We start from the raw sequence: 10,162 nt of genomic DNA, 5'->3' as shown, positions 1-10,162 counted from the left end.
AAAACCCATAGGCCGACAGTTCCAAAGCCTTTTATTTTCAATAATCCTATAGCCAGTAAGAATAAACAAACCGGGAGCTCCGCTTTAGGCTTGGCTAAATCTTATATTAGGTGCATAATGTGAATGTAAAGGGGTACAAATCAATGTTTTCCCCCTAGCACAAAACCCTCTCGTGTTATTTCTCATTTCCTTACTAGGGCTAATGCTCAGCGTGAAATTCATGGGATTCACCTTGGCACTTAACATACACTACAGCTGATTAAATTGTCTGATCCCTCATTTGTGTCCTTAAGCGCATGTGTCACAACCGTTCATTAGTACTGTCTGTTTCTTTCCATTAATTAAGCAATTGGTAGCACTCTTTTCTTTCATAGCCACCGTTCAGCATCACAGCACTGACTCTTCCAGACGATGCACTATGGTAGTCACAGATTAGAATCAGAGCTACAGACTTTGCACTAACAACTCTAGTTGTTACGGAGTTGGGCATTTGTGGGCATTTCCAGTCTCACATATGTAACCATCACTGTTCGACTTGTAGTTGTACACTGGATGAGGTGCGTGAATCTATCACCTGGCAGCTTGGAACAGTACCTGGAAATAAGTCACAGAAAAACAACAAATTTTCAGCAGAAAAACCAAGGAAAGGAATACAGAACTATTTAGGTGTTTGATTTGTCAGAAATGTAACTCCACCAAGGTGGTCTGGAACTGGTCTCTCAACCCTTTAATGCAAAGAAGAAATTCTCCTAACTTGTCCCCATACTTTTCTCATAAATTACCTGGGGAAAGTTACTAAAACATCAACAAAATTCTTAATTCTCATGACCTCAGGCAGTGAACAACCATTAATGTTACAATGAGAAAGTGATGCAGATCACTGGTAGGGCTCAAAGGGTGACATAAGCGTGAACTCGAGAAAAAGGAATTCATTTATCACCAGGACAGGAGATCGAGACTGCTACTCATAGTCCCTCTTGCACCATTCTTTGTTTGATATGGAGGTAATAACTTGTCAGCTTCAGCTGCCTGGTCACATTCTTCTTCAGTTGGTTCCCTTGCGGTTGTGGGCACCTCTCCAAGAGGGAGCGTTCAAGTGCTTGCATGGTCTTAGAGATAAACAAAAAATTTCACTGTTAATAATCTTAATTGAACAGACTTTTCTTGTCTGTTGGCCTTAACACACCCTCTGGTTACCATCATGATCCTGGTTTTGTACCATTGTACGTATCCTTTACTAATTTTTGGTAACAAATTAAGAGCACATGGTCTGAGCTTGCCTATTCTTCACAATACATGGGGACATTAATTAATAATAATAATAATAATCCTCATCATCATCATCATCATCATCATTATCATAATAATAATCGCAGGCATGTTTGACCTTTGGGCGAACAGCTATTACCCACACCTTTGGTCCACCCTCCATAATACATGTGTTAGGGATAGTAGTGATTCCTTGCACTACGCACTTGCTAGGTTGGGGCAGCGCCAGAGGGTATGGCCCCCATCTTATCTGCCTGCCCTGCGCTTGCACCACTAAGTACCTTGCAAGACATGATGCCGTCTTGAAGGTCCCTGTTCTTCGAGAATCATCTTTGACTTTGGCCTGATAGACACTGTACCACCGTGGTATTCACCTATCAAGCCACAGTCAGTTTATGAAACAGCAGAGGTAAAGGCGTATTGGGATGTTCTGTTATCATGGACGATAGTACCAAGAGCTCAGAGGCAAATAGAGTAGATTGCTAGGATCCTTAACAACAGAGATAAGCAAGTGATAAAGATAAGCTGCCCCTGGTTGAGCACCGCGACAAGAAGACTTCTGAGAAGACCATTAAGTATGCGCCACTCAAATGGGAATTGAAGCAGAGATACCCAGGGTACGAGATCAACCAGTGCAATATCATCTTAGATGTACTTGGGGATCGTCCCAAGACTTGGATGACTCTACAGAAGCTAGCAGGCAGCAAAGCTACAGGTGTGCTCAAGAAGATGCAGAAGGCGTGTCTCTCAGGGACTCTAAATAGTGCATGCACTTTTAAAGTGGTAATTTAACTTGTAGGCGAACATCTCATACGTATATACACTATTGGTTTTAATAGGTTTATGATGATGTTAGTTTTTACATGTAGTTATAACATTAGATTTTGCTTCATAATTTTATTCACTGATTAGCTCATGGGCTCGCTGCTGTGCCTTGTGTTGCTTTTATGTATATGGCATACAGACGTTTTTACTGCTTATATAATAATAGTAAATTATAATAGCGCCACATCTAATGATTAGGAATGGAGTAATAGGCCATTTTCAAAGTATCAAATATTAAGCTTGATAGTGAGGCAGTGAGGCCAAAAACAATTATAGAAACACAGTGGAATGAGTGTGAAAAATATGTACAAATCATCCACTTTCCTTTGTCTTTGTCCTGAAAACCTCTCTTTCAAGTTGAATTTCCATATATTGAAAAGGGCCTATTAATATTGATAAATATCATATTATTGATAAGTCATACGGTAAATAACAAATAAATAAATCAATAATCAGTTATAATTAATTTAATTATTGTGTGTGTAAATATAGCATATATATTTCATATAAAAGCTGTAATGTGGGACTGAATTTTAAATCTAAATTTTAAATTTACTCCAACATAGTTATGTGTAAACAAACTTAATGGATTTGCCAAGAACATTAGGCCCCAGTTGTTCAAAGAGCGGATAATGGTTAAGCCAGTGGATAAATCGCTATCCAGTGGGTAAAAGGTACTTCAACCAGACATTTATACGCTGGTTAGCGACTCATCTACCAAATAAATCATCTGCTCTTGAAAACCGGGACCAGAACTTAATCATTAACACAATCTTGCAGAGAACAATATATCTCTGAGATGTGTGTAGTGCTACAGCTGTAGCAACATAAGCTGTCAGCATGAAATGACTGTCAGCCTTCCAAATCTTGGACTCTCTTGTCCTGTTGCTGCAAGAGATTCATCCATGCTACAGGAAGGTTCCATTAAATATTAAAATTAATATAAAACTTTGACCAAGTACAATCTAGCCAATCATTATTTACTTTACTTCAGGGACTATGAATGATGGAAAGAATACCTCCAATTCACTATGTTTTTCTTCTTTCTCTCTTTCGTCTACAAAGATGTAATAGATGGAGTCTTTTGCACGGGCTCTACCCTTTGATTGGAGATAGGAGCAGACATTATCTGGAAAATCAAAACGGCAAACCACATTGCCGTGGGAATATCTAAGCCTTCCTCAACAACACTAGTTGCAATCAACAAGTTAAATTCGTGTCTCCTGAACTGCCGTAGAACTTCTTCTTGCTTTTTCCAGTCCATTTCTGTTTCTTTGGAATAGCCAACTCTTTGAGTGCCCATGCCGTGGCCAATGACAAACTTGCTTTTGACAAAGGCAAGCTCACGATCTTGCCGAGCAGCAAAATTGATCTGCTCACTAAGGATAACAGCTGTCCATCTTTTCTCGACGAAGACAATGCCACAGAGTTTGCTCTCTTTTTCACATTCTATAAAGCAATAATTTTATTCGTAATTATTACTATATAATTTAAAGAAAACGACAAAACTTTTGAAATTACAAGACATGTTTCAACAGAAACTTCTGTCATCTTCAGTTGATTAATGTACAAAGCGTTAAGTTGAATTTATAAGTCGGAAAAAGTGCTAATTATGCCAGTAACAACGGAATGTACATAAAACATGACAATGTGCGAATCTAAAATTTTTATTTTAGATCACGCCTCTATGACTTTTCAACTCAAGATAAAAGAAGCTTTTATATTCAAAGAGAACAACCTTCTCTTAATCAACAACTGCATCACATAATTCTAAAACTATCCTTTTAATTCTCACATTGTCACATTTTGTGTACATTCCGTTGTTACTGGCATAATTAGCACTTTTTCCGACTTACAAATTCAAGTTAACGCTTGGTACATTAATCAACTGAAGATGACAGAAGTTTCTGTCGAAACATGTCTTGTAATTTCAAATGTTTTGTCGTTTTCTTTAAATTTCTGACTTGCCTGCTGATATCAAGATACTATATAATTGCCATTGAACTAAATTAACATGAAATTGATGGTAACAGACATTAAAGGTAATTTAGCAACTCAATGACACTGAACACAAGGCACTGTCATATTGCATTTCTCCCAGTTTAGATCAACAATGCTTGGATAGCAAAAATTATTCAGGCGTTCAGACATTACGCGATGGTGCAATTTCACACAATATCAACCTCAAATCACATCCGATCGTACAGTTCACGAAAAATTGCATAATTCACAAAAGAACGCACAGCATTCATAAAATAAAACATAAATCAACATGTTTCTTAGGAATTCCAGCATAAATGCCATATTCTTAAGATGATTTACCTTGGAAAAAGGCTAAAAAAACCTTTGTCACCTTCAATTTCAAAACCATTCAAAGTTCAAGGTGTTTAATTTTGCATGTCGGGGGCCTGGTGCAAGTCTCATTCTTAAAGAGTTGCCGAACAGTGTAACATGAATACGCCCCTTTGTTCAGATTAGGCAATCTGTTCAGAAATGTAATACTGCACATAAAAACAAAGTGTAGGAAGCTAGTTGTAGCATGCAGGAATATCAGTTCAGTAATTATTGATCATTCATTAATAGCACATTAGCTGTGTTCTTTCAACTTTGCACCGATAGCGCAGAAGACCTCATATCCCAACTAATGTCAATCAAGATGCATAATTACTGTTCCCTTATGTTGAAAATGTCTTAAGGGCAGAAACTTTATAAAACAAGCTTTAATTAAAATTGTTCAGGAAAAAATTGCATAATTTACATTTATTTATTTATCGCATAAATGGCCTTTCCAATTGCATAATTTGCATTTTTTCATCGCACCCTATCACAAGGCCTGATTGTTGGGTTAATATTATTTTAAGTTAATATAAACTCTCACCATTGTGCATGGAATTCCCATAATTTTTTAAAACACTTAACAACTTCTTTAGCTTGGGCATGACACAGCACTGTTCGCAGCCCTCTGGGACATCAAGGCTGGTTGATGTATGGTAAACACTTTGCAGTTTTATCAGTTGGGTGGTGATTATATCACAAAGTTGCTGTTCCTCTCTGCTAAGTTGAAACAAGACTGATCTCTCTATAAGAAAATACTTTACATATTAGAGTTTTCCAACAGGAACAAACTGCAATAATCTTTCACTTTACAGTGAGCACAGAGCTAAGAATTAAGCCAGGGTGGATAAGAGTTGTACTGTCAGTTGTTATCATGTACAAAATTAAAATGTATCAAGAAAGGTATACTTCTTTATGACCCACGGCTATTGAAAATTTTATATAACATTTCAATAATGATTAATTCTGCCTTTATCTTCTCCATAGAAGCTTTTCCTATCTATTTAACAATAAATTATGAGCTTGAAATTTCTATTGAGGCCCAAATCAACTATCACACATACATGTAGAAATCGAGAGCGCATATATAATCTATTTTTCTTAGTATAAATCTACTAGTGGTTCAAAACTTAACACTTCAAAAATGCAAAGAAGCAGCTGTCAATTTGTCGACAATTGCACACTGTTACAAACGTAGGCTACTCAGTTTTTACTCATTTATTTCTACAACAAAATAGATAGTGAGCAGCCGAGCCAATAAGAGAGCAGCATGCAATTGTGATAGAACACTTAAGTAGATTTAAGAATTGAACAAAACCTTGATGGTATCTCCCCCGGGGTATCTCCTCAACAAATCTACGCTCAAGCACAACATCAAGAGTTGTCTTTCGGGTGCAAATGGCACAAAATGTTGTACATGTTTTCATTGACTGAGAAATAAGATGGATATTTTACTGTCAAACTAAGAAAATTTGAATTACAACTAAGAATTAATTTCTGGAATGTTTATTATTCTGCAACCAAGAAAAGGAGTAATCAAACCATAAGAAAAAAGTGAAAACCAAAAATTTAAAATAGTTACTGTCACAGCTTGCAGTTTTGTCATCTTGTATCTGATTGGTTTTTCTTTCCAACACTACAAAACAATTCCAGAAATTTTTTTAGTGTTCATGATTTTCTTAGTTTCACATTTATACATGTGTAATTTTTCCTAGGGCTTCCTGACCCCAGAATGGCTGCCTATTAAAGAAATGAAATTTTATTGTCAGAATAGGTAACAGATTTTAAGAGGCAGGTACAAAAGTTGGGCCGCATCAACTTGGACTGCTCAACTTGAATGGACGTAAAAAAAATGACAAGTTAGGCCTCGAGAAATCACCCTAGCCCTAATCTTAAAGCTAACCTTGGTAAAACTGGTGCAAGTATCGCATAGTTTTGGCTTACAAAACTGTTTTTCACTCGATCCGAGGTGGGCAATCCAAGTTGATCTGGTCCAACTTTTGTACCTGCCTGTTTTAAAAGTCTCCATACCTAAGCCTTTGACTAAGCATTCTGCTAATCTGTTGGCTGCCCAGGGCCCCAGTTCTAGTAATGCTTCTTCACAGTCTTTGACTTCAGGAAGCAAATCTATTACTGGTCTTAAAACTTCTTGAAGCTTTTTAACTAAGATGTCTAAGTCATTGTCAACCCTATTATTTGAAAATGTCACAGCTTCCTCCTTTGGCTTGGCAGCAAACCTCTCAATCTCTTCATCTTGGCTTGTCTCACATGTCGACCTCAATGTGCACTCCAGTTCTTTTATTTCAGATTCTATATTCCGTGCTGTCACTTTTCCATATACCACAGCAGCTGTTAGCCCCAAAACTTTAGGACAATCTTCTGTTTCACAACCCACAAAAAATTGCATTATCTGCCTGTATGGATGTTTCTTTTTGGCACGGTGGCACTCATCGAAAATGAGCAGGTTCACTTGTGAAAGTTTAATGAAGCTACGGCTCAGAAGATTAAGAAATATCTGTGCCGTCATGACTAAAACATTGTTTTCATTAAACTGTTTTTGCCAAACATCTTCTTTCCAGGAGTCCACTCCCATCTCTCCTACATAGTGCTTGATCTTCAAATCTGTGTGCTTGCTGATGACCTTGGCTTGCTGGCTGGCTAAAGGGACTGTAAAAACAACAGAAACCCCATGTTACACAATGCAAGCTAATTAAAATATACCAGTTTTATATTGAATTAAAGACAAACAGTGACTCCCCAGTCTATACAATTAACTACAAATCAATCTTAATTAAATAAAAGGGAAAGAGGCAAGGTTTAACGCTTGGAAGCAAGAACCATCGTAACAAGTATTGTCAGTCACCCAAGCTTTCGCATATGCCGCCATTTTGAGACGAGACCCTACATCTTCCCTCCCCTCTCCTCTTGCCTACAAACTCACAAAAAACCCATGTCCCACCCGTCAATAGCTTCCTGAACTACTCAGAGACTGAACATTTCTTTTGCTTGCACCTTTGCTGATTTAATTGGTTGATATTTGATTTCCGTTTTCTGGCTTGCCGTTGTAGATCTTTATTTCGGTCATTGTTTTACATTGATCGTACGAGGGGAAGTGTAGAGTGAGAATTGACTAACCTGTAGTCACGAGGAAGAAGGTTCTTTTCCCTCTATTTTGAAAGGTTTCTCTTACTTGGTGAGCCATCTCCTTTATCAGCATCACACTAATAAACGTTTTTCCAGTCCCTGTACCAAGACAAACGATCGTGTTTCTTTCCTTGGCTCGTTCGAGAAGTTCCACTTGGTAAGGACGAGGGTTCATCTTCACTTCCGGCTCGAGTTCTGCTTCGCTTTCTATTTCGGAAGCTGACGAACTTTCTTCACTTTCTCCCTCTTTCATAACGGTCGCTTCTTCTAATTTCGATTAACCAGGAGAAACTTTAGGGACTGGCCCAACCTTCTAAAAAGATGGTCACGTTGATTTTTCTGTGAAACAAGGCAAGGCCCCGTACTAAGCCTCGATAGGTTTTCGGCGGAAGATCCAGGAAATTAAGTGACTGTATCACCATGAAAAACTTCGTTTTCTTAGCCAGGAACGAGAAACATTTCTCTGTAAGAAGAAGAAAGCATTCCTGCTGAGAAAACAGTTCAACAAAAAAAGAAAGCTTCGGCAAGCAAAAAGATTGATGAAAATGACTTAATTGTTTTTCCGAGAATTTAGAAGGCAGGTGGCTTCCCGGGGGAGGGGCGCTGGGGTTGCCTTTGATGGTTGTAATCGGTTATGTACTGTTTGATTAATTTAATTTTACAATGAGGCAGTCGTGATGATAAAGTGACCCCATTCTATCCACACTGCTTATGACAAAGTGCGACCCTATCCTAGTCGGCTTAGTCGTAAAAAAAAAAAAACTCCACATAGCGGCACATCAATAGAACAGCACACCCCCCTCTCACCGGCCTGACTTGAATTTCCGGGAAACGGACAAACCGATCACAATCTATGTCCCCAGGCAGGTGCGGGGTGCACGTGCGAAATATTGATTGTGACAGAACCATCTTTTACTGGAGTTTTTCTGTCTAAACACTTGAATTGTGCGAGAGCAAGAGCCTCGTTAATGTGCCACTAAGTTGTTTTATGGCAGCCGGCTCAGTTACATTCTCTGTGTATTTTCCGTATTCAAAATGTGTGCAGCTCGTCAAACGTGTTATGAATGGTAAAAAAAAAGAACCCTTTTTTTCCGTGTGAGGTTACATAACATCTTAAGCTGAAAGAAGAATCAGCGCCGGTTGGTCGGTTATAAATTTAATTTTAATAAAACACGATGTACTGTACCTGCAGAAAACCACATTCCACTAACCCATTCCACTCACCTTGCATACGGAACCCACGCCCGCAGTGCGCGTGGCAGTGAAAACCGTGCTATCACCGGAAACGGTGTATTTCTGTGCGTAAACGACGTTGTTATCAATCTGCCCAGTCGAAAGGACTCCATCAAAATCTTTTTTCGCAAAGCTAACACAAATAAATACATTATCAATACAGTTTTGTCGTCTTCTTACACTTGATTCGAAAATACTGGACTGAATTCGTCTTAAAATAGGTAGAAAAAGCACAAATAACAGCCAAAGCACAACAGGTCAGTGTCGTTCCAATCGCCGCTCACTGGCAACTCAGTTCTGGCGACAAAGTGGGAGTAAGGTATCATCGAGTTTGGATTCGAGTTCGAGTTCGAGTTGGACTTCGAGTTGGAATTCGAGTTGGAGTTCAAGTTGGACTTCGAGTTGGACTTCGAGTTGGACTTCGAGTTGGAATTCGAGTTTAATAAAACGCAAATATATAATTGATAATAATGTATAATTATTATTTATTATTAATGTTAATAAGCAAAGAGATGTATAAGCTGGGCGAAGAACAGGAATTCGGGGCAATATTGGGATTTTTCATTTTTTTTTTCATGTGGTTTATAAGTATTAAAATTGCTGACACATTAAAATATAGAGCAGGGATATAGGTTTTCAACAATGTGTGGTACCTTTTGTCACTGCGAATGAATAATAACAAATTGTCCATATTTGGGGTCGTGGCCCATGTATTTACTAATAGACAATTTCATATTATTCAGAATTAAAAATAATTTTAATTCCCTCTCTACATTTCATGTCCCTCTACAAGGCAATCATAGGCACTTGCAAAGCAAAAACGCAACGAAAGTGAACTACGATTGACATCTAAAACGAGCTGTCTTCTCACAGTCAGTTTCTAAAACATTTGTTTTGGACAAAACATCAACTTTCAAAAGAACAAATTGTTTATTTCTCTACAAACTGATCTGTCACTGTAATCTAAACTGTAATCTGCTACATAGACAATAGTTGCGCCACTACGTTATTTACGTTGTACTCAGCGTGGTGGCAGCTCTTAACTCACGCCTCTAATTCCCTAACACAAGTGTGGACTTTAGATCCTGCGACATCTACTCCTTCACAAGGTCACAACACCGTTATTTCTAATTTGTGACCTTTCCAGCATGGCCGCCTCGCCTCTAGCACCCAAACAGTGGCAGTTAACAAAGATCGAGACGATTACTTCGTACGAAAGTTGGCGGCAAAACTTGATCTATGTCCTTTCACTTGACAAGAACTTTGTTCGCTTTCTTGATGCAACCTGGCAGAAACAAACCGCCGCCAATCCACTTAGGGGCCTTACCGACGATGGCACTGCGATCCCTGAAGCTCA

The 10,162-nt window shown here is 38.4% G+C and overlaps 1 protein-coding gene across 1 annotated transcript; it reads right to left on the bottom strand.

Annotated features, from left to right (window-relative positions):
- Positions 1–3,136: 3,136 nt before the first annotated feature.
- LOC138058253 (endoribonuclease Dicer-like) lies at positions 3,137–8,080 on the bottom strand. The gene is made up of 4 exons (XM_068904163.1): positions 7,564–8,080; positions 6,460–7,095; positions 4,973–5,173; positions 3,137–3,543 (listed from the first exon to the last, which is right to left on the bottom strand). Exons 1-4 carry the CDS (start codon positions 7,823–7,825, stop codon positions 3,152–3,154), a joined length of 1,491 nt encoding a protein of 496 aa, XP_068760264.1. The 5' UTR covers positions 7,826–8,080; the 3' UTR covers positions 3,137–3,151.
- Positions 8,081–10,162: the final 2,082 nt, after the last annotated feature.

The sequence above is a fragment of the Montipora capricornis genome, chromosome 7 (assembly GCF_036669925.1).
Source record: "Montipora capricornis isolate CH-2021 chromosome 7, ASM3666992v2, whole genome shotgun sequence".
Lineage (NCBI taxonomy): Eukaryota > Metazoa > Cnidaria > Anthozoa > Scleractinia > Acroporidae > Montipora > Montipora capricornis.
The sequence above is the reverse complement of the archived record's forward strand: the minus strand, read 5'-3'. Positions and strand labels throughout refer to the sequence as shown.

Excerpts from the sequence above, each read along its gene's own strand:
- LOC138058253 (XM_068904163.1), bottom strand. The coding sequence starts at position 7,825 with ATGAAAGAGGGAGAAAGTGAAGAAAGTTCGTCAGCTTCCGAAATAGAA. Across the intron at positions 7,096-7,563 it reads CTTCTTCCTCGTGACTACAG|TCCCTTTAGCCAGCCAGCAA; the intron begins GTTAGTCAATTC and ends TTGTTTTTACAG. Across the intron at positions 5,174-6,459 it reads ATGCTTAGTCAAAGGCTTAG|AGAGATCAGTCTTGTTTCAA; the intron begins GTATGGAGACTT and ends ATTTTCTTATAG.